The sequence below is a fragment of the Pelophylax lessonae genome, assembly GCF_965119305.1.
Source record: "Pelophylax lessonae genome assembly, chromosome: 1".
Classification (NCBI taxonomy): Eukaryota; Metazoa; Chordata; class Amphibia; order Anura; family Ranidae; genus Pelophylax; species Pelophylax lessonae.
The window spans coordinates 651,883,069-651,910,357 of NC_138768.1; the positions used below are offsets into that span (position 1 = coordinate 651,883,069).

A 27,289-nucleotide genomic window follows, 5' to 3' on the forward strand; every position below is an offset into this window, starting at 1 on the left:
CTTCTTATAATAGAATACATCTACACGTTCACACTTCTAGCACAAAACCCCAAAACAAGAAACCTAGTTTCTGCTTATGTGTATGTAGCACCCTCCTAGGTAGGTGCTAGAGAGGGAGTATAGTTTTTGGCTCTGTCTTCCTATCAGAGGAGCAGCAGGCAATTTCTATATTGCTTTCTGCTTAACAGAGAGCAGGATCTGTGAGTTAGGTCTGCTCATGGTGCTCAGTGAGTGATTTGTCTGGTCTAGGGAGGCAAATTGGACAGTGAAGGAAACCAATGGGTACACAGGCTTTGACACAGCCCCAGTGATTGGTACAGACTGCTGTCTTGGTGCATTGTGGGGTGTGGTATAAAAGCCAGGAGCACATGTGCACAAGGTCTTTGGCTGGTGAGCAGAGTTCTGGAAGGAGGGTGACGGCTGTCTCCTCCTCTGCATTGGTGGCATGTGGTCACAGGCAGTCGGCCTGGTAAACCAGAAGGAAGGAGCTGAACCCAGAGGACCAGGAGAGCTGACTAGAGGGGTTGAGACACTGGATAACATGGTATTGAGAATACAGGGGTATCGTGTCTGAGGGCCTGACCTGCGAGGGGGCCACCCCGGAGTAGAGTAGTTAGAGGACGGGTGTCAGCTGGTGGAATGAAAGGGGGTGCTAGGCAAGTACCCTGAAGATTGTTGCTCAATCAAGTTTCATGACAGAGACTTTACCTTAAATGTATCTAGTGGCAAGGTGAATATGCAGCTTTACTGCATCTATAGATAGGAGTCCTCATCAACTGTAAATAGTTCAATTCTGGAGTATCCCACTCTATCCCTTCTCTCATCCCTATTTAAAAAAACAAAACAAAAACAACGACAATCCCTAGACTGATCATTGACTGAGCCGGAAAGTAAAGTGTTAAGTTTGTGCATGCAGTTAATAACGGTAACCCAGAGGGACCCAAAAAGGTGAAGAATTCAGCAGTCCTCAAGGGGGCAGTGCTACAGGTAAATTGGTGGAAGTCATGCAAATCATTGCTTTGCCTCTTTTAGCCATCAGGTCATCCAAAACTGCTAGTGCTGTTTGAGAATTCTTAGCCTTCATGACTGCAACACATGGTTTTAGTGGCTCTATGGTGAAAAGATCATGCAGAAATGATTAAACATGCTTAAAATATCAGTGACTGATATTGGGGAATTTAGTCATGCATACTTATATTACTAGTGTTGCTGGTGGTATATGCTGCAATGTCAACCAGTTTTCCATCCAAAGGACTGAATTGATCAAGATAACCTACCACCAATAGTGTATGTACATCCACATGACAGGGATTTTGCTGATCAAGTTGATTAATGAAAAGTAGTTGCAAATTGGAAGACAACTGCTGTGTGTACAATCAGCAGGTGACCTTTTTTGTCTTTTAGTTTTCTAAAATTAGATCAGCAATGGCTCAGGCCTAACCTACATATTTCGTCTATTTCAATATAACAAGGCATGAAAAGATCTTATATAATAGTTAACAGTAGGGCAACTGACAACAAAGTGGTGTTGTGTCTCAAGCAATTGATGTTGTGTGCATTAAATGAATCCAGAGCTCCTATATAACACATGTGCAATCTGTAACAAACATAGTGGGCATCAAGTTGTTCATCTACTAGAAATGTTCTTTTTCCATCATTAGGGCATGTTATCACAATGGGAAGATAACTGCCTACGGAGACAGTTCTCTTTAATATAGTCCTCAAGTACATCGGTAATAGGAATTTCTTATTTGAAGAATGATTGTGCTAGTTAGAACTGAATGAAAAAGCGTCAGGAAGGCTGAGAATCGAGTTGTGTGCGTTTGTATGGTCAATTTTTTTTTTTTATCTGTAACCCAAATCTACAGTACATGTGCTGGGAGCTATACGTAGTGTATGGAGGAGATAATCAGCTGTTTATTCAATGGTAAAAACAGTCAAGGTACATGTAGAGCAGTGGTGCAAGGAACAAAATAATATAGTCAAAATATACAATGAAACTAAAAATGTGCATGTCCAGCAATAGTATATACTCTGCAAAATTTTTCTAACAATTACCTTGGGTTAACTGATCAATTTGTAACTGGTAAGTAGAGGGAATGTGCTCTAAGCTCTAAGCTTTCAGTTAATATTATTTTATAATTTACCTTTAATTGTATTTTATCTGGACCTAGCATCAGATCTATTTTTTAGGTTAAAGTATAACTAAAGTCAAAACCTTTCTTTTTAATTTCGGATAGAGTGGAGAGGGAATAGGATACCTGTCAGGTTTTTATTGTTTGTCTGTGTCCCCCATAACGGAGATTCACCATCTCTCTTTGTCCTGTATACCAATAGGAGAGTGAAAGAAAATCTCAAATTTTGTGTTTTTACCAAAACAGGAATAGAGGAGAAATAGGGACACTAGTTCTGGTGACCCTGGTGACAACCAGGCCATTGTTTTGGCTATGGGACAGAAAAGGAAGGGAAATCTCTCCAATGGAAAACAAATGGCAAAAATAAATTAACATGGGTTTACCCCGGGCTTTTTTTCAGCTGGAACTTGGTGGAACTGAGTTCCACCACCTTTGGTTTAGGCTCTCTGCTCACCACTATCACTTGTAACCACAGAAGTCTGGCTTCTGTGTTAACAAATGACAGCTTGTCTCCCGACATCTCCCACAGGTCTGATCTCCTGAGCAGATCCCACTGAGTGCAGGAAGTAGACAAGAGAGATGCAGGTGTCAGCGGTGCAGTGTGGTCATGGGCGGGAGTGGGGCATTGTGTGGTAGGCTAATCCTCTGTGATTTCCATTTTTCCCTGGTGCTCATATGCCGATATACCTGCTGGATGATCTCCCTGCAAGTAAGAAAGGCAAAACTGCCTACAGTTTGTGGGGAGGTACTAGAGCCAGCTAGGTGCTTCAGCTTAATACGGAAACAAAATAAGACATGTGGAAGATGGCGGAGCTTATAAGGAGTGAAAGAGAAGGTGGGGCAGTGGAGGGGCGGAGGGGGGGGGTGTTTGAGCAAATGTCAGAGCTAAAGGGGTTGTGAAAAGGAGATGTGGATGGGGAATGCAGAGGTAAGCGGCTGTGGAAGAGCGCTGAACTCTGCACCCTGTGTGTAGTGCCACCCCTGAACTCTGCACCCTGTGTGTAGTGCCACCCCTGAACTCTGCACTCTGTGTGTAACCCCCCACAACTCTGCACTTTGCACTGTACATAATGCACTCCAGGTATTTATTGCCTCTTTATGACTTGGCCCCACCCACTATTTGATGCAGTTTGCTTGGTGTGTTTGGGGGGGGGGTTAAGTTCCTGCACCCATTCTCTGAGAAAAAAAGCCCTGGTTATACCTATCCCTTAAGCCCCGTACACACGGTCAGATTATTGAAAGATCTGTCGTCCGTTTTTTGTGGCATGCTAGTCTGATGTGGAAAGTGAAGAGGTTATTTTCATATTTTCCCTTACGACAGAATTCTACTTCAGGAGTGATGTCATGTGTTGGATTGCTTTGTATGTGTTCTTTCGTCTCTGAGCATGCCTAGTCTTGCTCTTAAGATTTTATTCTGTCAAAATCTGTACTAATGAGACGAAAATTGGACGTTGTATTACGGACAACAAAAATTATATAGCCTGCACATCAGGATTTTGTCAGCCGAAAAGTCGGAGTTGGCTGTCGAAAGCACCATACTAACAATCCGAAAATCGGCAGATCGGTTGTCGGATGAATTTTCCCTACAGATTTTCTTATCGTGTGTACGGGCCTTTACTCTAGACAAAATGAAAAAAAGTTTTGCCTTTAGTCCTACTTCAAGTGCATTCATCTTTGTTCAGGTATTATCAATGGCCATCTACCTCCAAGACTGAAGTCCAAGTCCATAAATTACAATCATGTCAAATTTACAAATGTCTGACACATCAGGCTCCTGCTCCATTATTTAACCTTTGTGACTTACTACAAAATTACAATGTTCCAGTCTGATCTCTACATGAGAAGAGACCAAGAAAATGCTTCTTCCTGCCCGCAGCAGACTAATGATGTCATCTCAGCCTGGGCAAAGTGACATCACAGATTAATTAAAAGGCTCAGCTTTTTTATTATATTGTTGCCATAAACTGTGATGTGCCAGCAATTTATTCATACAATACACACATAAAGGTAATAAAAGATGCACTTCAAAGTTATATACCCTTAAACATGAGGATTCATGGATTTCTAAGGAAACTACAAAAAAGATGATATCGCTACTGACGTTATTTTTACAAAACGTCTGATCTTACAAATTATTATAAGAATAAGAATAAAATAGAAATTGGTTAAACCATACTCTTTGACAGATAACTTCTCCCATATTGAAAACCTAACATTGGTAGACTGATGTCCAGAATATTGTTTACTTATTTTTTGAGCCCTGCAAGTCATGTTAGTGATTCATAGAACAGCTTGTAATGAGATTGTGCAGTGTAAACTGGCTGCACAGCTCATAAGACCTCCTGTAAGCACAGGAAGAAATCCGATTTCTCCATCCTGCTGTGTACCTGACAGTCCTAAAGATAATGGAAGAGGATAGAGATAGGGAACACGATATTGCTCTTTATCAGATGGACAGAGATTGCAAGTAACCCTGGGTCACAAGTGTGCTTTCCAGCCATTTATCTTCTTTTATACCTTAGCTTTGTTCTGTGATGACTGAACCTGGCTGCAGAGGTAATGGAGAGTAAAAGACGTATGTGTGTGTGTATGCATACAATAAATATACTGTATCTTATAGTTATTGAGAAGAATACAGATAGTAAAATGCAGTTTTTGTTTCCATTTTTACATTGAGATTTAATGGTCAAAATAATAACAAAGTTTATATGTTAGGTTAGTTGATGAAAAGGAAAAAAATATTTTGAGAGTTAAATTGTAAATTGTTAGAGAGAAAGACAAATTTCTGAAGAACAATTACACTCCATGGACTATATTGGAGATAGCACATGGCAAAAATTGACACGTGCACTCCCGTAATGCCCTGCAATTCTCCATTAGACATGTCTAGAACTCTTATATTCTAGAGGTCTATAAATAGGTGAGCAATATACATAGGAAAGCATGGCTGGAGGTGGTGTGTTGGTAGAAGACTGTCTTTATCACAGTTTTCAATGTTGAAGAGGAGTGATTTACACAATGTCATCATAATTTTCTGTACTTAATATATTGTTGATTGTCACATGCACATATTTTTTTAATTTTTGGACTCACAAATGAAGGACACTGGATAGTGAAATACCAAAAGGACCATTTCAAAGTGCAAGCACTACCTAACCATCCAAATAACATTAAGAAGGAGCCTGGCTGCTTGCTCTCAGTACCCTGCCAGAAGCCCCTTCTTCTTACCGCCCTGCCATGAACATTCCCTCCTGCTCTCACCACTGTCAATATAACACCCTTGCTGCCACCAACACACCTACATCACCCTCCTGCACTCTATAGCCCCAGTCTTGTCACAACACCACCTTGCCACTTTCACAACAGCTCCTGCACCCCTGCCTTTCCCTTCATAGTGCCCAATCCACATCCCCTCCTTCCTGTTCTTACCACCACACCTGCATCAACCCTGCACTCACCACTATGCCTGCCCACTGCCCCAGCTTACACCCCCCCCACCTGCACACGTCCTCATTCCAACCCAACTCTCTTCCTCTCCTGCTTTAACATCATGCCTACTTCCTGCACTCACCTTCAGGCCTACACACCCTCCTTCCTGCTTTAACTACTGCACCACGGCATCTGATCCACATCCTCAACCCTTGCGCTCATTACAAGACGTGTGCAAGTCACTCCCTCACTTTCAACATGGGTTCTAGCTCCCCTCCATATGCTCTTGTACACTGATTCCTCTATGACCACATGTGAAATTTTGATCACTGCACGCAAGTCAAACTATAATAGAACAAAAGACACCTAGGTTTATTTTCATTTGATGAAGATGCAACACATATGTCCACAACCTACATAGCATATTCCATCAAGATGTTCTAGGAACAAGAAAAACAAGTAAAATGTAGCACAATATAGTGAATAGTCAAGAACAGAACTACTTATACTGGTATATAAAACTATCATTTTAATTTATCTCTAAAACATGCTTTAGATATAAGCAGATACACAGGTACCTTAAAAAGAACTGAGATTTGAACTGTTATTAGATTACTGTAGTTCCTGTGTGATTCAGTGCGGTGCAATTTTCAGGCTATTCATTGGAATGAGCTCAAATTGCACTGGATGGCACCAAAATTAGTGCATGTTCTACTTTTTAAAATGCACTGCAACCAGATCGCATGTTACTGTGGTACCATGTGATCCAGTGCAGGCAAACACACTGCATTTGCGATCTGTGTTTGGAGTGTAGTTAGGAATACATTGACACCCGCAGCAGATTGCATACCCAGTGTGTTTTGAACTCGAGGTGGGAAACAAGCATGAAATGAGGGTTTCTCTCACTGCGGTCTGGTGTGAACGAGCCCTAAACCATATTTTCTGTTTGAAGTTATAGATGTAGTCATCGCAGTGATTCTTTGTTCTGTTATTTAAAGGGCCATAGTAGAGGCCATGCTGCGCAAACTTGCATCTTTAGTCCTAAGACTAAAGCTAAGTTAAGACTAAGGTAAAGTCTAAAGACTAAAATAAACATCTGAACATAGCACTTGAAAGAAATACTTTAGCACCTACCTGGCCATGATTCGGAAGAGATCCATAACCCATCTGCTGATTCATAAGTCCCTTCTGCTTCATGATAAGTATGCGCTTCTGTTCCTCACTCAAATGGCTCATCTGTGGTGGCATTGGAGGCTGCTGCTGTTGCTGCTGTTGTATGTACGGTAACATGGCATTTTTGTTTTGGTTGGCAATTGGAGGAGTCATTCGTTGACTCATATCTACATTAAAATGGGTCAGTGGCTTTGTATTACCATAATTGAGCATATTGGGTGTTTTGCTGATTGAGTTGGAGTTTAGATTGCTGGTCTGTTGACTTATCATGTTCATGTGGCTTTGAGGGAGGTAGTTGTTCATAGTGGTTTTAGATGGATTATTTCCTATCGGAGGTACAATAGAATTTTGGTTGTTGAAGGTTTGAGGATACATCATTGGGCTATTTGGCTTCTCATTTCCAAACGTTCCTCCATATGGACTAGTAGGAGGCCCCACAGGTGACCAGTTGGATGGCTGGTTTGTATGTTGTTGTTGTTGTTGTTGTTGCTGCTGATGTTGTTGCTTTTGTTGTATGAGCTTCGCTCGTTGCTGTTGCTGTGCTGCCATTTGCTTTAGTTGCTCAGCTGGAGATAAGTCAGCACTTGGGAGGTTTACAGACCCATTTCCTGAACTAGAAGTTGGTGTCATTACATAGCCATTGCCAGGTCTTGTTGAGGTCTGACCTGGTGTATGAGGTGGATTTGGTGTTTGTGGCGACTGGACAACACAACTTGCAGGGGAACCTGCAAGCATTAATGTTGATGGAGCACTGGATACTGAGGGTATACTGGACACAGAAGACACATTAGAAAAAGAAGGGCCAGATGAAGATGGTCTAACCTGGGGAGAGCCCATTGAGACATGTGGGAAAGGCGAGTGAGATGGATCACTCTTTACACTGGCACTTTCTTGAGGAAGCGGTGTGTGAGCTGTAGGCCTGGAGAAGTCTAGGTCCTTTTTCTCCTCAAAGTCCTCATTGAACAAGTCCTGAATATCATCTTCAGGGACTGTGTTAGCAAGTTCATCTATCAACTCCTGCCACTCCTGGTCATTCAAATTAATGTCTGAGAAAAGTTTGTTTTGGTTGGAAAGGGAAGTATCAGAAGTGTCAATGACCGAAGCGTCATCTAGTGGTTCTTGTTTCATTTCTTTGTTGATGACATTGAAATTCTCCTCCAACTCGCTAGAACCATTTACTGCTACCTTTACATCTTGCTGTCCACCATTTTTATTCATGTCCTCTGCTCCACCTGAATGAGTCACGCTATTAGTAACAGGTAGGTGTGGCTTTATATCAAGCTGGTGAAGGGGCGACACCGAAGGCAGTGGCATGTTTGAAATATTATTAAGAGTGTCCATACCTTGCACGTCCTTTCTTCGCCGTTTAGCAGAAGGAGAATACCTGCCATCACAAATGCCATTTTGTTGCTCTCCATTAAGCGGTGAACGTGCCCCTTCTAATTTCTTCTGCACAGCTTCTTGAAGCTGCAAATAAAAGAACACAAATCAATACATTAGCTTCTATAAACAAGTGAGACCTAGACTACAGTGCAAAGCAAAGGTACCATTATTCATGTTTACATATTTAATCAGGGATATGATGGGTTACTCCACAACTAATCTGTATTGTTTTATCGGCCATATTGAATCTCACATGCAACTAGGATATCTTTACACCTTCATAACAAATATTTATGAATTTTTCCCCTTCTCAGTATAACTTGATAGTGTACTTATGAGAACAAAGAGAAAGTATGGTTCCTTTTGATACAGAAAAGGAAATGACGATCTAAACAAGGAAAGCAAGGTACCATGGGATATGTAGTACTTAGAAAATGAAAGTAAAAGAATCCAATAAATTGTGCAGACAGACAGCAGACAGCAGAATTTTGAAGTAAGCATATATTGTCAAAAATAACTATTGTCTTTATGGCTATTACAATGCTGATTTGATAGCATTTAAATGTATGCTGTGGCCATAGAATTCCTTTAATTCTGTGTGGTAGGGCTGCAAGTGGATGGTTTACACGGTAACATTTAAAGTGAATTTGACATGCCTGTGGGTACAAATCTGCAACTCCATCACCCTTCCCCCAAGCTGGCAATGTCTTGATTTTGCTCAGTCTTATAGCTAAGGCATTCCAACCTTTCACTACCCAGTAAGTAAGCTCAGTGGACCATGGACAGGTATCAGGTTTAGGGATCATGGGCCACCCTGGACAAAAAATGTACACACAATGGAAATTACATGAAAGGTCCCTTTGGAGTCTGTTCTTAACACCACTATCAGTAATTTTTCACTGGCAGGTTCCCTTTTAATAGCAATATTGCAAAGTTTATGATAGTTTATGAAACACTGTACTTCTTAGGCTACATTCACACTGGCGATTTAGGCCGGTGTGAATTGTAGCAGCAGGGATCTTTCTGAGTCCTGCGGCAGCTGAGAGCGGCTATTTTGCCAGCTGCCGCAGGATTTGGCGGCTGTCCGTAAGTGTAGTGAGCATCGATCATTGCAGGTAATCACTGACTAAGAGGAGAGCCATCAGTAGCTGCGGCTACAAGCAACCTGTCTATATAGTGAATATGGCTGGCGGCTGCACCTAGCTGCTCACAGCCGCAGCAGGAATCAGAAGATTACTGCTGCTACAATTCACAACGGCCTCAAGTACCGGTATGAATGTAGCTTTAGACACTGGGATGTTGGAGGATGTGCCCATCTTGGCTTTATTTGCTCTTTCTGCCTCTCTATCTGCCTCAATCATCTTCTTCTCTCAAGCAGGCGCAGAATGGTAACTAAGCACCAGCTTTGCTCTGTACTCCATTTCAATTGCACAACTCTATCTCCTTAATCAGAAAACTATTTACAAAGAGGAAGAGGAGGTGCCTGGGGTATCACATCCCCCCAAGAATGGAAAAAAAAACAGCTGAAAAGACTGACACATCTAAACGCATCTAAATGCAGGTAAATTGCATTTACAAACTGCAACTATCTGCAGGAAATATTTCAACTTTTTTAAGTGCAGGTTACTGGCGTTTAGCTGCTGTCAGAAGCAAAGTCCATGAAATGTAGCCTAAGGCAAGGCTGAGCTTGTGAATGTAGCCTAAAGCAAGCCATAGATGATTTGGTTTTCCTTCTTTTCCACATTGGGTGGAAGGAAAGAAAATTGCTTGATTACTCCCTCAACTCAGCAGCCCCATTGTGTTCTGCTCTGGGGGGGAAGCTTTCCCAGCTAGCAGAACACAATGATTACTGATAGTGGCAATAGTTGCCGGCAGTAATCGATGTAAAAATCCGACAGGCTGGTTAAACCCAAGTTGAATGATGGATTGACTTGGGTACAGCCAGCATGCTAGTGACCATTCTACTCTATTCCTAAATACTCTAATACGTATTTTAAATATGAAAACACAAAATCACAGGAGCAATCACAACATTGTCTGCAGTTAATTGTAGTGTATTAAAAGTTAAAAGCTTAATTGAAAACAATGCAAAGTGAAGCGGACAAACTGGAATTTCTGTGTAAAATAAGCCCATGATTGATGTGTAGTAACGGACTGGATTAAGCGTGAGAAATAGATGCAAGAGATGCACATAAAGTTGCTCTATAACACATAAATAAGTTACCGGCCTATGGATTTTTAATCTATCTATGACCAGTGTTCTGGTAAAAACTCCAACTCGCCAAAATCTCCAACCGCATTACTTCCGGTGAATGTATAGCAGCAATAATTGGAGATTTTGATGAGTTGCGGTTTTCATAGAACACCGGCACCCTATACACTCTGGTACACAATGAAATGAGTGGACATTGTTAGTTTGCACGCTACTAACCAAAAACATGGCCGCCTCCAAGGTGGCGCCAACTTTTTTCCTACTTACCTGGTGTTCTGTCAAAACACTCTACTCGTCGTGTACCGGAGTGTATAGATAGACTGTTCTGTGAAAACAGTAACTCGTCAAAATCTCCAATTATTGCAGCTGTACAGTCCCCGGCAGTGACGTGGATGGAGATTTTCACGAGTTGGAGTTTTCGGCAGAACACCGGCTTTGGAACTCAATTTAAAACTTAAAAAATAGAGAAATAAAAATGCTGACCTAGTGACCATTCTACTCTATTCCTAAATACTCTAATAAGTATTTTAAATATGAAAACACAAAATCACAGGAGCAATTGCAACATTGTCCACAGTTAATTGTAGCATATTAAAGTTAAAAGCTTCATTGCAAACAATGCAAAGTGAAGCAGACAAACTGGAATTTCTGTGTAAAATAAGCCCATGATTGATGTGTAGGAACTGACTGGATTAAGTGTGAGAAATAGATGCAAGAGATTCACATGAAGTTGCTCTATAACACATAAAGAGTTTACCGGCCTATGGATTTTTAATTCATCTATGGCCAGTGTTCTGGTGAAAACTCCAACTCGCCAAAATCTCCAACCACCTCACTTCCGGTGAATGTACAGCAGCAATAATTGGAGATTTTGATGAGTTGCGGTTTTCATAAAATAAGGGCAGCCTATACACTCCGGTACACAATGAAATTAGTGGACATTGTTAGTCTGCCCGCTACTAACCAAAAACACGGCTGCCTCCAAGGCGGTGGCAACTTTTTTCCTACTTACCCGGTGTTCCGGAGTGTATAGACCAGTGATGGTAAACCTTGGCACCCCAGATGTTTTGAAACTACATTTCCCAAGATGCTGCAGAAGACTACAGTGTGCAAAAGCATCATGGGAAATGTAGTTCCAAAACATCTGGGGTGCCAAGGTTTTCAATCACTGGTATAGACTGTTCTGTGAAAAAAACTCATCAAAATCTCCAATTATTGCAGCTGTACAGTGGCCGGAAGTGACATGGTTGGAGATTTTGGCAAGTTGGAGTTTTCGGCAGAATACCGGCTTTAGATCTCAGTTTAAAACTTAAAAAATTGAGGAATACAACGGCTGACCTAGTGACCAATTCTACTCTATACCTAAATAATCTAATACATATTTTAAATATGAAAACACAAAATCACAGGAGCAATCGCAACATTGTCTACAGTTAATTGTAGCATATTAAAAGTTAAAAGCTTTACAATGCAAAGTGAAGCGGACAAACTGGAATTTCTGTGTAAAATAAGCCCATGATTGATGTGTAGGAACTGACTGGATTAAGCGTGAGAAATAGATGCAAGAGATGCACATGAAGTTGATCTAGAACACATAAAGAAGTGACTGTAAATAAAATAGCTACAAAAAGCATCCCATACATAAAACATGTAACAAAATGAGGAATTCTGCAACATTTAATCTGTGGATGAAAGGAATTGTGTCCACATTCCACTAAACACACAAGTACTGTTAGAAATAAAGCATATCCATGACAGTTGTCTTAGTCATATTTATTTAGCGTTTGAAGTGTTTTCAAGACACTCCTTTAGTTCTTCCCCAAATCAAAGACTTATCCTGGCTTAGACATGACTGCCGTCATAGGGAAGCCAGCTGATACAAGGCCTGTTAACTCAGCACCACTGACACTTTCTCTTGTCAGGGCCTGTTCCACTAGGGCGTTAAGGGACCTAAGGAAGGTAAGGCTTTACCCCAGCTACAGATCAAAGCCTTCTATATCCACAGCGCTGAGATCATATCCATGCCCCAAAGCAGCAATGGACAAAACATAAATGCATCATACTTTACTCCCATAAGTAAAAGACCGTACAGTAGCTTCCTTTTTTTTAAACAACTGCGTCAGCCATCGCACGCACAAAACACAAGAAAGAATTGTCGAGAAATAAAAAACCTTAACCAGGTACAGAAAAATCCTATTGCTGAATATTGATGTGTATACATGCACACCCGCTTTCATAGCTTTCAAATAAGACGATAGGTTTATACATAGAGAAAATAATATTTTGCAATCATTACATTCAAAATATTGTCTTCTATACATATTAACTTGTCATGCTAATTCTCCATGATGATTTACCCTGACAGCTGTAAATCAAAGAAAAATAGTATCTGCTGTCAATACCAGTCTAAAGCCCTGTACATGCGATCAGATTATCGAAAGATCTGAGGTTTTTTCATACAAATTTTCCCCTACGACAGAATTCTACTTCAGAAGTGATGTCATGTGCTGGATTGCTTTGTATGTGTTCTTTTGTCTCTGAGCATGCCTAGTCTTGCTCTTAAGATTTTTTTCCGTCTAAATCTGTACTAATGAGACGAAAATCGGACGTTGTATTACGGACAACAAAAATTTTATAGCCTGCACATCAGGATTTTGTCAGCCGAAAAGTCGGAGCCGGCTGTCGAAAGCACCATACTAACAATCTGAAAATCAGCAGATCGGTCGTCGGACGAAATTTCCCTTCAGATTTTCTTATCCTGTGTACGGGCCTTAAGTTTGCAGGATTGTCTATTGTAGAAAAAGCATATTAGAAAGGAGGGAGACTGTCTCCAGTTGTAGGGTTGAAAACTACTGATTGTTGGCAATTGTCTTAAGCCGGCCTGTAGAATTTGGTAGGAAAGATGTAACTTTCAGAAAGTTTATTTGATCATCTAAGAAATAAAGGGGGCGACATAAATATCAGTTTTGCATTGATGTTCGGGGTTTGAGTGTAAAGGACTGCCAACATTCCAAATTCCATGTATGTGTGATGCAACGGAAGTGCAACAAGAGAAACCTCCCATGGACTTTATGGGCAGAAATCAGGTGAAAACATGGATAAGTTTAAAAGACAACAACGCAACTTTTATTAGTTAAAAATAGGAGGGAGGGCTAGATACGCCCAAGAGCCATAAATGTTGCTAACATATATACAAATATTGACAAAGGTACACAGAATACAATATAAAAACAAATACTCAAAAATATCAGAATGCACCCTAGGTACTACCAGAGAGAGACTATGGTCAGTCCACATGAGTTGCTTGGATGTATCCCAACATGTTTCGGGATTATATTCCTTCTTCAGGGTGGATTTGAGTACTAAGCCCTTTCTAAAATGCAAATCTAGTTATTCATCAATTGATGTAGTACAACTTAATATCAGTTTTGGTCACAGCGAGCAAAAAAATTGAAAGACAAGAATGGAAAATGTTCAATTTTAATCTTAACGGGTACAGACTAATTTCTAAGTGCTGAATTTGCTCCCAGCTGAGAACAAATTGTAACTTATTTTATGTACATGCACTTCTCAACGTTTATTCCAGAATTAGAACATTCATTTTATGAAAAGCGAGGCACTGACATGGTAATCGAAGAAAAGTTATTCAAAATTAGTTAAGTCCATAAGGGCACCAACAAATGGTCGGACGAGCAATTTTTATACTTTCTTGTCTGGGTGTTTGAATGAAATTCTACAGGTACAACTTATCCTTTGTTGCATCAGATATATTGGAAATCAACAGCTCAACTTAAGTCCCTGTTCACACTAGGTCACTCTGACTTAGGGGGCGACCTGTGAAGTCGCGTGCAGCGCGACTTTGGCGCGACTTGCACGGACTTCATAAAATTAATGTCAATGCAAGTCGCCTCCAGGTCGCCCCAAAGTAGTACAGGACCCTTTTTCTAAGTCGGAGCGACTTGTGTCACTCCTATTAGAACCGGTCCTGTACTACTCAATGACCGCGACGGTGCACGACTTGCCAGGCTGACCAAGTCGCCTGACAAGTCGTATTAGTGTGAACCGGCACTTAAAGTGATAATAAACCCAAAAACATAAATATTGCAGCTTATCTATCATTAAATTTGGTGGCTGCATTAGATGGAGTAGCAACAGAGACACCCTTGGACAGCAGCATTATCAGTTTGGGGAAAGGGTGGAGTTAGATGCTGTAGCAGATTTAAAAGCAAATAACTTAAAAATGTAAAACTGAATACCAGCTAACAATTTTAAGCAGTTACAGCAAAAGATTTTTAAATGTTTTATTTAAGAATACGTTTTTTGAATAAATAAATAACAGCTGGCCATTGTAAGCATCACTTTCAGTATTAAATGGTTTGTCTCATCACCCTCACTTCTACTTTTGCTGGACTGCTTGGTCTGTAGGATTAACAGGTGAAAATAAGGGGAAAAAGCCTGGAAAACTAGTGCAGCCACAATATCTAAAAATAGGTAAGCTGCAATATAACAAATATTTGTTTTTGGGCTCAATACCACTTAGGATGTTGGATGGGAAACCCTAACTAAATGACATTAAAGGCAGCCATACATAGATCAAAATTCAGCCAGTTCAGCAGGGACCAGCCAAATTTCAACCCATGTATGAGCAGGCTGGTTGTACAGAAGTTGACTGCTGGACTTCTGTACAACTGGCCTTTCAGGTTTTTCTCCCGAATGATCAGTTCCGAAAGAGGCTATAGCTGGCAATACTGATCAATGTGTTCTGATGGTGGGGAAGGCTCTCTCCCATCAGAACCTAATAGGACCCTGGGAGTGATTCCCCTATCCACATCAAATGTTTTGCTGGGGGAATTGGGTCTTTTTTTTGTTTCGACCCAAAAAAAAATGATTAATGTGTTGTCTGCCTTAGTTTGCTAATTTTTGAAACAATATACTTCTTTTCACTTTTTTATTCTTTGTTGCATCTTAGTTCCGCTGGACTCATGAAGCCTATTTGCACTCACTGTCTACATACCTGAATAAATAAATACATTTGTATGAGACTTTAGCAATTGGGGTTACATATACCTATTTAGGGGAGTTACCTATTAGTGAAGTTACCTATTAGTGTTGCCACCCCGTAATAGAAATGGCCTGATCAAGGACCTTCATGGCAGCATCAACAGAAACTATTTTAAAGAAAGATGCAGATTTTAAAAAAAGACTTAAAAAAGACTAAAAGCTTGTATGAGACTTTTAGCAATTAGGTTTACATATACTTATTTAGGGGATTTACCTATTAGTGAAGAAAACTCATAAAGAAGGCTTATGGATCCTTCATAATGGGTGAGGGTACAGACACTGTAGGCACACTCCTAATCAAGTATGTGACACTGGCAACAAACGTGAGGCCGCCTATGTTTCTCAAAGTACGGTTTTTATTTCACAATAAGCGTTCAGCTTCATTCTATCCCAAAAGCACTTCATATTGGTAGCCTGTGTAATGAGCTGGAAAATTTCCTTTTCATTCCTATTTTCGTAAACTCCTTCAAAACAGCTCCCAATGCTAGACACGTGTTGAAATGTGATTAAAAAAAAATGAAAATTTACCTTCCAAGGATTAAGCTATGACAAAAATCAGAATTTTATCTGTCAACTTATTGATATATATTTTTTTACACTTAGAAGACAAACTAAAACAAGGAGAAACCTTTTGAGAAATGATCTGTGAAAGTGCTCAATAAGAGGCTGAAATGAAGCGTTACATTTATAAATGCAGCATCTTTTGCATAAACACAAGAAGGGGTACTCGAGGTTTTATGTGCCTGGAGGAGCAGCTCTGCTCTAAATCACCAGCAGCAATTCATTTCTCCAAAGAGATTAAGCCAAGGTGCTGTTGTTATGGTAACAGTCTTTGCCGATCACGATCTGTCTTCACCGGGCTCCAATAACCTGTTCACTGCCAGTACCACCTACGACGCACAAGGCGATATTAAAACAGGTAGAAGGAACGCTGTGCTGACATTATGCACTGGGGCCCGTTTTACATTGAACACACAACATGGGAATTCACAACTTGCGAGTTTTTATTTCACACCTGTGCTTTTATGAAGATGAAGGTGTATATAGTATGCTGGAACACAATGGGAGGGAATTTCTACAAACCCCAGCAAACAAAACCTGGAACAGCTGTGCATATTAACCAATCACCTTCTATCCTCAGCTTGTTCAGTTAAGCTTTGAAAATGAAAGGAAGAAGCTGATTGGTTGCCATGAACAGCTGCTCCAGTTTTGATAAATTCCCCTCTTTGTTCTTTTGGTATGCATTGAAGTCCAACTCTGGGTAACTAAAATATTATCCCTAATGGTTTTCTACTATTTTATTGTACGAAAAAAAACTATATATATATGTATATATATATATATATATATATATATATATATATATACATATATATTAACCCCTTCTGGACCAGAAAGTTTTACCTTTGCGATTCGGGACTACATTATTTTAACAGACAATTGCGCAGTCGTCCGACACTGTACCCAAATAAAATTGATGTCCTTTTTTCCCCATAAATAGAGCTTTCTTTTGGTGGTATTTAATCACATCTGCCATTTTTATTTTTAGCGCTATAAAATATAAAAAGAGCGACAATTCTGAAAAAAAAAAAAAACAATATTTTTCACATTCTGCTATATAACATTCCCAATAAAAAAAAAAAAAAAAGTAAAAATCAAAATTTTTACAAAACATATACACGTATGTATATCTGCAGCGGGCGGTCGGCAAGTGGTTAAAGTGTTACTAAACTCAGGATCCTGCGTTCAATATATCTGGTCTCCCACAGTACACAGGAAAATGATGTTGGTCGCCGCGGCGCCCTTACACGGAAATAAGAGCGGGGACCTTTTTTTGACAGGTATCCAAAGTGGCACCTAAGGGGGGGGGGAGCAGATTTTATACTACATCTTCTTCTATGATACAGGTGATCTTAAAAATGACCAGAAACCAAAAAAAAAACATTCTCTCTGGTGGAGTGTCTCCCTCAGGATCAGCCCCACCCCACAACATTCATTTTTTTAGGTACAGATGCATCTGAGGCCCCTTTCACATGGGGAAGATCCCTTTTGGCAGACTTCACTTGCTCAGCGAGTATCGCTCCACTGATCTCCGCAGAGCAGGCGGATGACAGGTCCGTCTCTACTCACTGTGTCAGAGTCCCGCTCTTCCCAATGGGAGTTAGGATGAAAATGGACAGACTGTCTGTTTTCATCCGATCCCATCCAATCGACCCGCTGGATGGATGGCAAACGTATCGCCATATGTCTGTTTTCAGCCGATCTTGTTGGATTGGATTCCAGGCGGGTGTCAGTGGACATATGTTCGCTGACATTCGCCTCCCCATAGAGGTCAATGGGTTGCCTAAAAATGGACAGGTGGACCCGATCAGCCCGATCGTGTGAAAGGGGCCTTAAACCACGCTTTGTGTTTCAAACGTTACATTTATAGCAGCATCTATAAAAATGTTTATATTCTTTCAGTACAATGTAATAGACATATCCATGCATACCGACACATACCACAGTGTTTTTTAGAACAGCCGTATTTGTCATTCTTTCCCATGTTGCTTGACAGTATTGTTACTCCTGATTATGGTATTTTAATCTAATAAAGAATTGTGTTGTGTTGGCAGTAGGAAATTTAAAGTATTTGTAAAGTAAATTTTTTTCTTTTGAAATAACAAACATGTTATACTTACTTTGTGCAATGGTATTGCACGGAGCAGCCCCAACCATCCTCTTCTTGGGTGTACCGCTGGCGCTCCTGGCTCCTCCTCCTCTCTGTGTGCTCTGTGAGCTGATCTCATGTAAACAAGGAAATGCCGGTTATCGGCATTTCTCTCCTCACACTGACAGCGTGTGAGCTGAGCCACAAGTTAACATGGCCAGAGATCATGTTAGTACACATTGTTGTGGTTGCTGTTTTATAAAGTATAATTAAATTATACAACTTGTTGCATATGGAAGGTGTAATCAGAGCAAAAAGTGACCCACACAAATGCATGGGAGCACACCAAAAATGCTTTGCAACTGCATGTAATGCAGGCAGTCCCAGCATTGTGCTGAATACTTTCAGTTAATAAAACAAGCATCTAGGAGGCCATATAGCCTCTGAGCCACTCTAAAAGGTACACTATAGAATGGGCAGTAAAATGTGGCCTTAGAGACCAACCATAAGGCACAGACTGTAGCAATAGGTGGTGCCAAGCAATGACTACCTAAATAAGTTATTTACATATTAAGGAGTTGTAAAGTCAGAAGGTTCTTTTAATCTTAATGCATTGAGATAAAAAACCTTGTGTGCAGCAGCCTCCCCTCGGCCCCCCTAACACTTATCTAAGGTCCCTCTCTGTCCAACGATGTCCACGAGTGTCTCAGCTGTACGAGATTCTCCTTTCCCCCTCAGATTTGCTGAGACACAGCAGTAATGCCATTGGCTGCCACTGCTGTCAATCAAAGTCAGCTAGCCAACCAGGAGAGAGAGGGGGCGGGGGCGGGTCAGGGCTCCGTGTCTGAATGGACACAGGGAGCTGTGACTCGGCTCTGGTGCCCCCATAGCAAGCTGCTTGCAGTGGGGGCACTGAACAGGAGGGAGGGGCCATAAGCACAGATGAGGGACAAGAGAAGAGGAGGATCCGGGCTGCCCTGTGCAAATACACTAAAACAGAGCAGGTAAGTGTAACATGTTTGTTATTTTTATAGGAAAAAAATAGACTTTACAATCGCTTTTGGGGCTCCTGGTGTGAAGAAGGTAAGTTAAAATGTCTATGGGCACCCCCAAGAACAGAACATACTCATAAAAAACTGATGCAGACTGATCCTATGCTTGCCTGTGATTGTAGTCTGCCAGTGGGGTGGCTTCAACTTCCATCATTCATGAACAAATAATGCAAACAACACAGCCCCATCCTGTTTTCCAGCATGTTTAAGGCTTTAATGTACATTAAAGTACACAACCCCACAAGGGCCTCACTAATTGACGCGTTTCACCCAGTGTTATGTATAGGGATCACTGCCACGTGTCTTTTATATTGTCCATAGGTTAGCTTGTTAAGAAAACCACCCCCAGTGTGGCTGCTTTGGAGGATAATGCTCATGTTTATTAAAAGCGATATTCACTACGGGTTTAGTAACTAGTAACTGGCCAAGTATAATTATTTTTACCAAGCTGTTACTGTATCCACCAAACCTACATGTTAATAAAGCAACCACTGACACTAGAGCAAGGGTGTCAAACTTAAATTGATTGTGGGCCACGTCAGCATTATGGTTGCCCTCAAAGGGCCAGTTGTATCTGTAAGACTAGATGTCCAGAGCACCCTACTACCCTGTACATCAGATGTCAAGAGCTAAGCCCACCATCAGAAGTCAAGAGTCCCCCTTCTTCCCTTACATCACTGTGCACACCCCTTACCCTGTGCTGCTGCTGGGAAGGAGCTTGGGGCAGGGTTAGGAAGCAGAAAGTGCAGGGTTTGGAGAATGACCAGAGGAGGACTGGAGTCAGCTGTCCCAGTCTGGGGAGGTAAAGATGAGGGGGTGCTGTAGCTGCACATAGGGGTGCAGGATTTGGCGGAGGAGTTCTATTCTTCACTCTGCTATTGACTGCTGAGACAAGGTGGGGCAGAGATGATGGGGTGCTGAAGCTTCAGGAGAGGTGCCAGGTACCACATGAAATGGCCTGGCAAGCTGGATTAGGCCCCCGGGCCTTGTGCTTGACACATGGACTTTAGAGGATGGACAGGACATGTGATGGTGTAGGCAGACCCTTAAACTCCCATTAAGAGATCCTGCTGCTTGCAATCCCAGGGAGAGATAGAACAGAGGGTAACTTCATATACCATTCTTTACCTGAAAACAGCAGTTTTGGGTGGACCAGCCCTTTTATAACTGTGTAAAAATAAAGTAATCACTGCTACACTCTCTTATATATGAAGTTTAAAGCAAAGCCTCTTTTTAATAAAGCGATTTTATCTATTATATTAAAAATGTTTTCTTTCCTGTGAACAGAGGCAATCTTAAATCAGGACCTGAATTGTATTTCATAACTGTGATTGAGTACAGGAAAATAAGATAGTAGGAAGCACGAAAACAAGAAGAAATCGGATACGCTGTCATGCAGGTGAAAGCTCTCAGGCTCTTTACAGAAGTTAAGCCAGTTAAGCAACTAAACCCAGATTCTTGTTACATCAATGAAGTGATCTTCCAATATTATTCCAAACACTATTGGGATTCATATTCAAATAGCGGCATTAATAGGCATTTGATTTGGTTATGCAGCTTTAAACTAAAGCAGTTCTGTTGGCAAATAAGCAGATAGTCAAACGCATTAATTGAAAGCAGCAAAACACTAGGACAATAATACGCATTTATGATAATGTTTTTCAGCGGAGGTTCATGCAACACCATATGGCAACACATGGCACATATAAAAATATTTTTTTTTCTTCTTTAGTAAAAAAGAGGCAGACTAGAATCCCTGTAAATTTTTTTTTTTGTCCGTGTTCGTCCAGATTTTTCTTTACTTCCTCTCTATTGATACTGTTGCAGTATAACAGGAAGTGAGGGTAAATTTCTCCTGGATATCAGTAAAAGCCCAATAGTTCTAATGCTTCCACACTTTCTTCAAAACTTAAATAAAAAAAAAAAGAAAAAGATTTAGGCCTGGCAAGGCAATTCTAGCCCAACCATGGTGCCCCCTGCCCTCCCCCTTTATTGGCCCCCACTACAAGACATTAGGCCTTAATCAGTGCTGTACATTAATAAAAGTTTGAAAATGTATAAAACTTCAGTTTTCTTCCAGGTCAGCCCCAGATAAGATCCCACAACTGAATTAAATACAAACTTTTTTTCATTGTACATATCAGATTGGGCATAGAACAAAATCTAAAGGGCCATACACACTATAAGATTTTCTGAAGACTTTTTCCTTCAGATTTACCTTTTCTATGTAGTGCAAGGGCCTGCCTGATTGCAGACAAATTGAAAGTGTTTAGGTTTGACCTCATATTATATGGTTTTGGTAAGTCTAAATGAAAAAGTCTACAGAAAATCTTATAGTGTGTATTGCCCATAAGGCCTGAGGCCTTCTATTTAGAAAAAGGAAAACCAGTAAATAATTATAAATAAATGATGATTATTTTTACTTTAATTTGTTTTCACAGTCTCACTTTGATGTTAACCAAAATTAAAAACTTACTCCTGGCCCCCGAGACAAAAGTTGATTAGCCCCATAGATGTCTGTGGAGCTGTAATGCACCTTCACAGCCAGAAAACAGAGAGTACTTGGGGCGCAGGATGCAAATAAACAACCCAGGTCACAGTAGTTGGATCTCTATGAGCATACATCCGGGGAGTAGAAGGGTAGGATCAGCTAGCTCAGGACAAAGGGGCAAAAAGGACAAATGCATTTTGTTCTAAAGTGCTTATCCATTAAGGGCATGATAGCAAGGGGATAAAGTTGGTGGTGCACCTTCTCTAGGTGCCCTAGGTAAGAGCTTATTTTGCCTAATGGTTAATCTAGTTCTGGGTTTGAAATACACTTTAACTAATAGAGCTGTCATCTGCAGTATATAAATGCCTAAATAGTTTAAACGCTATGTCGCCATGTTTTTCTATTCAATTGTCATGTACCTTTAACAGACATTTTCATTTATTGTCCTTGACCTTGCATTGTGATTAAACTTCTGCAGTTTTTTAACAGAATCATAACCATACCTCCCAACATTTGAACTTCAGAATTAAGGAACATTTGAGGAGGGATAAGATCTACGGCACACTATACAGGAAGATGGAAGTATATAAAACTGTGAAAGTTTTGTTAAAGTTGTGTTAAAAATAAATTTAGGGTACACCCTGCTATAATAACTCAAACTTTGCAATTGCTGAAAATACAATCTACTTCCCTGGAAATAAAGTGAACCCGTACTGCCCTTTTCATTGCAGTTAAAACCCTGAGCTTCTAAGGCTCAGGGTTTTCCATGAAATCAATTGTTACTTCAATGTATAGATAGAATGCTTTTATGCAATTTTCTTGCACTCGTTTTTCACCTAATAGTATTGTGGTCAATGAAGGGCTACATGTAGAGGCACATGACATACACACGGATGGACCCAAGAGAGGCTTTTTATCTTAACATTGCTTCTTCTACTACTCTTAACAGCTACACTGGAAATAAGAAGAAACTTCTCAGTGCTTATCAAGGATTTCACACTCAATAGTCAGATGATTGTCTCTTGGCTTGTGGCAGCACTTGTAGCTTGTGTCTTCTCTATTCACTGCTCAATTAACCCTAACATTCCATGTATGCCTTTAGTCTTTCAACGTCTACAAGAAAAATATAATATAGAAGTGACTTTACAGATTTATAAAAAAAAAAAAAAATGATGTATTTGCTAAGTTAACATTGTGCATTAGAACACAAGGAGTTATAATTCAGTAAATAAGTTCTTGCACTACATTTCCTAGTTTAAATTAATTCCTCTCATGGTTAATGTATACCCTACAACTGGGTAAGTCAGTCAACGTAAAATAAAGGGGAACAGAAAAAAAAAAATTCCAGGATTCCCCAGTTCAACATTCGACTTACAACAACAGGAAGTGAGAGGAAATCTACCCCTAGGAAGGGAAATTCACTCCTGTAAGAGTTATGGGAAAAAGGTGTCTCCGCTGAAGCTTTATCACCAATCCTTGTTTCGGTAACAACCCAAAATTTAAAAAATCCAATTGTCATTGGGACAAATAGTTAGGTGAAATCTTCTGAACAGGGGCACAAACAGCAAAACAAATGTTACAGGGATGTTAACCCTTTCCCTATGCTAACCAAAAAACGTAAACATTTTTTTTTTTGGCTGGAGCTATACTTAAAAAATGTTCCTGTTCCAACTTACAAACAAATTCAACTTAAGAACAAATCTACAGACCTATCTTGTTTGTAACCCGGGGACAGCCTGTATTTCTTTTAAAACCATATATATTTGCATTAGGTACAAATAGAACAAACATGATAGTGAAAAACCCAAGACTGATATTTGAGTCTGTAGTTGTTCAAGATGGGTTGAGCCACAAAGTCTTATATTAAAGTGTAGAAATACATTGTATATCCAGTTCAGTTTTGGGCACCAGCTCAGCTATAAGGAAAGATTAGAGGAACTGAATCTAGGAGAATAGGGGGAATATAATCAACAAGTATAAATGCACAAGTAGTCCATATAGTGAACCTGGTGAACCTGCACTGGTCCAAATCATTTGGTGGAGGGGAGATTATGGTGTGGGGTTGTTTTTCAGGGATTGAGCTTGGCCCCTTAGTTCCAGTGTCAGCATACCAAGAGATTTTGGACATTTTCATTCTCCCAACTTTGAGGGAACATTTTGGGGTTGGCCCTTCCTGTTCCAACATGGCTGTGCACCAGTGCATAAAGCAAGGTCCTTAAAGATACGGATAAGCGATTTTGGGGTGGAGAAACTTGACTGACCTGTACAGAGTCCTGACCTCAACCCAATAGAACACCTTTGGAATGAATTAGAGCGGAGACTGCGAGCCAGGCCTTCTCATCCAAAATCAGTGCCTGACCTCACAAATGCACTTCTGGAAGAATGGTCAAACATTCCCATAGACACACTCCTAAACCTTGTGGACAGCCTTCCCAGAAGAGTTGAAGCTGTTATAGCTGCAAAGGGTGGGCCAACTCAATATTGAACTCTACCGACTAAGACTGAGACGCCATAAAAGTTCATGTGCGTGTAAAGGCAGGCATCCCTATACTTTTGGTAATATTGTGTATATATATATATATATATACACATACAGTGTCTCACAAAAGTGAGTACACCCCTCACATTTTTGTAAATATTTTATTATATCTTTTCATGTGACAACACTGAAGAAATGACACTTTGCTACAATGTAAAGTAGTGAGTGTACAGCTTGTAAAACATTGTAAATTTGCTGTCCCCTCAAAAAAACTCAACACACAGCCATTAATGTCTAATGTCTTATTTAAAAAAAAATGATAATTATTTTTAGCTCAGTCAAATGAGATTTGAAAACTTTAGTCACATTTATTAAGGATTTTTAGCTCACGAGGAGTCAGCCCAGTTTGCATAAAACAGTAGATATTTATCTGTTGTGAGGAAGAGGAATGTCTCGATGGTTTGATCCTTCTACGCGCAGATTTTGGAAATGGTGGCAACTTAGGTGAAGAAAAATGTGGCATAAAGCTAAAATGCATATGAGGCTGGGTATTTAAAATGTTGCCAATGCTAAGCATTGAAGTGGAAAAAACACTACAATTTCCATTGAGAATAAAGAAGTTTTACTAATATATTTAATCGGTTTAAAGATTTTTTTAGACACATGCAGACCTTTTACTCCAACAATTTTTGATTGTACATTTTCAACATCAATTACTTAAATATCAGTAAAAGAAAAACACAAGGCGTGAGAATTTTAAATATATGCGTTATTACTATGTACTTAAGCAATTTATTAACCTTGGTGTCATTCTTTTAGTGTATTTTTAAATATAGGACACTTGGTACAATAGTTTTAGTGGCCTTTTGGGTGGGGATATTTCCCGCTTCTTTTCTCTTGTGAAGTTTCAAGGGGAATGAGATACATTTTTAAAATATATCACTTCACACATATTGAGCACTGAGCCATGTATCTTGCTGAGCTAATGATAAGCACTTTCTGACACTTCCTTTAAGTTTTACAACAGATTATCGAAAGATAACTATCCTTTAGCTAGCATGGATAAAACAAATTTAGTGACCCACCCCTTTAGAACAGTGATCCTCAGTAGAATGATTTTGTAGAAAGCCCAAAACTACAAATAGTAATTATTGCCCGTGTGGATGGTAATTTTGACAAAAATTATATTGTAAGTGGGAAAGTCAGATGTGGAATGTATCCTTTTCTATTTTTGACATCACAAACAGGTAGAGTTCTCCTTTAGAATGACAAGCAGGGATGTGCCAATCAGACATCTGTAGTGCTGGGACCTGCAACTGTTTCTCCCCAATCTTGAATGTACAGCTGGCACCTTCCTTTCTTCTTTTCAATTTATGTATTTGCCTTGGTCTCAAGTAACAAGAACAATTTAAACATTATTATTGATTCACACACTTAAAATCCCAGCTTGAGATGTCCCTATCAAACATTACTATTGGTTCTCTCCATCCATTTGTGTGGGTTCTATGCTCTAGGTTAGAAGAACTGCTTTATAGTCTTAAAATGAACTTGTGTGTGCCGGTGTTGGGAAACCCACAGGTTCACATTAGTGTTGGCCCTCACTTACCTTCCCTCCCTGTTCCATTTGATAACATTTGACCCACCCAGCTCCTCTGATTTGTCAGCATAGTGCTTTCTGGTTGGCTACTTAGGCCCCCAATGCTGTCACATGGGGGTGGGAAGAGTGTCTACAGTCCCGTGTCAACTTCAGCCTGGACTGATTTGGAACTTACTACAGGGCTTTTTCTTCTTCTCCTTACTCTTCTGTCAGGAAAGTTAAGGGAATGATACTGGTAAGCAGCTGTGGGACCAGCACCTGCATGGGCAAAATGTGGGTCCACTTTAAAACACAATACATATTGGGCAATAAGTGTATCTTCTTGACTGCCAACGCCCACTCTTGGAAGAGCCATGCATAAGAAGTATGCACCACTGACCAGAAATAAATTAATAATAAAATGCTGAAGTTAGCACATAAATGAAGGACAGCATGACCTGGGTGTCGAAATTCTTTTAACAGAGTGGTGCACAGGAATTAATAAGTACTAATTCCAGAGCCTAATATTCTCTGGGCCTTTTAGCATCACATTTGCCAGAAAGGAGGTATTAACAAGAATCAACGATTTCTTGCAACTATTTTATTGCCCCCAATTGTTTATTGATCAGCTAAATACACAGACACTTTTAAAGCTATTTCACCCCAACACTTATAGCAAAGGGTTTGTGTAAATCTATTGCAGTATTAAGTGTGAGTAGGGCTAGGTTTTTTTCTTTGAGTTTGCTTGGAGCTTGGGACTATGCTTCTACCATTCTTGCAGCCAATTGATCATGTCACTAGTTTCTTACATCTATACTTTGTAGGAATGTATTTTTGGTAAGGTGTAAGAAAAAATCCGATGGGATACATGCCTCATTTAGTTTCTGGAAAGTAAATAATTCTATGCATACACTTAGCACATGAAATATATGCTCTGCCTTCCCATCTATAAAGCTAAACCAAGGTGTTTCTAAATTGCCTAAGCCATTGTTGCAACTGTATGTCAAATGCATGCACAAACAAACCCAAAACCAAAGATACTACTGTACATAAAAAAAGTCAACAGTGATGGATTTATAATATGCGTAAGGAACTAGGAATATTGATTACATACATATGAAACCAGGGAGATCGGTTAAATACAAGTTATTTTTTTTTTCCCAAATTGTACTTAAAATACAAGGAAAATGTGAGGGATGCAACTACATTCTTGTTGCCAATGATTTTCTGTCTGTGTTAATGAGACTCAGCTCCAGACAATCCTTTATTTAGAGGCTCAAACAAGCAGAACCAATGCTTAAAATCTATTCCATTAAAATAAAAAAAAACAAGGCACAGCAATATAAAATGGTCCCAATTTATGTGATCCTCTCAGTGGTGCTGAATGTGTTAACGTACATCAGCTGTGATATTGCTATGAACATAATGAGATATTAATGAGCTCTGAATATATCCCGAGCTGCAAATCTGGTTACCCGTAAAATATGAAATCATCAGAATTCTTAGACTATCCATTCTGGTTATAGCACATCAGAAAAAGTACTAATACACAGAGGACAGCTCAAGGGAAATTCAGTCATTTCTCTTTCCCTAATTGTTTTCAATACAAAAGTTGTATGACTTTTGGAAAGTCTAAAAATAATGATTG

At 40.0% G+C, this 27,289-nt stretch overlaps 1 protein-coding gene across 1 annotated transcript in view; it reads right to left on the minus strand.

Moving 5' to 3' along the window:
* Window positions 1-27,289, minus strand: part of MAML3 (mastermind like transcriptional coactivator 3) — a 521,970-nt gene that overhangs the window by 208,567 nt on the left and 286,114 nt on the right. Inside the window, exon 2 of the mRNA XM_082261851.1 lies at window positions 6,699-8,204. Coding sequence (XP_082117977.1) covers window positions 6,699-8,204 — 1,506 coding nt within the window. The remainder of the gene's footprint in view (window positions 1-6,698; window positions 8,205-27,289) is intronic.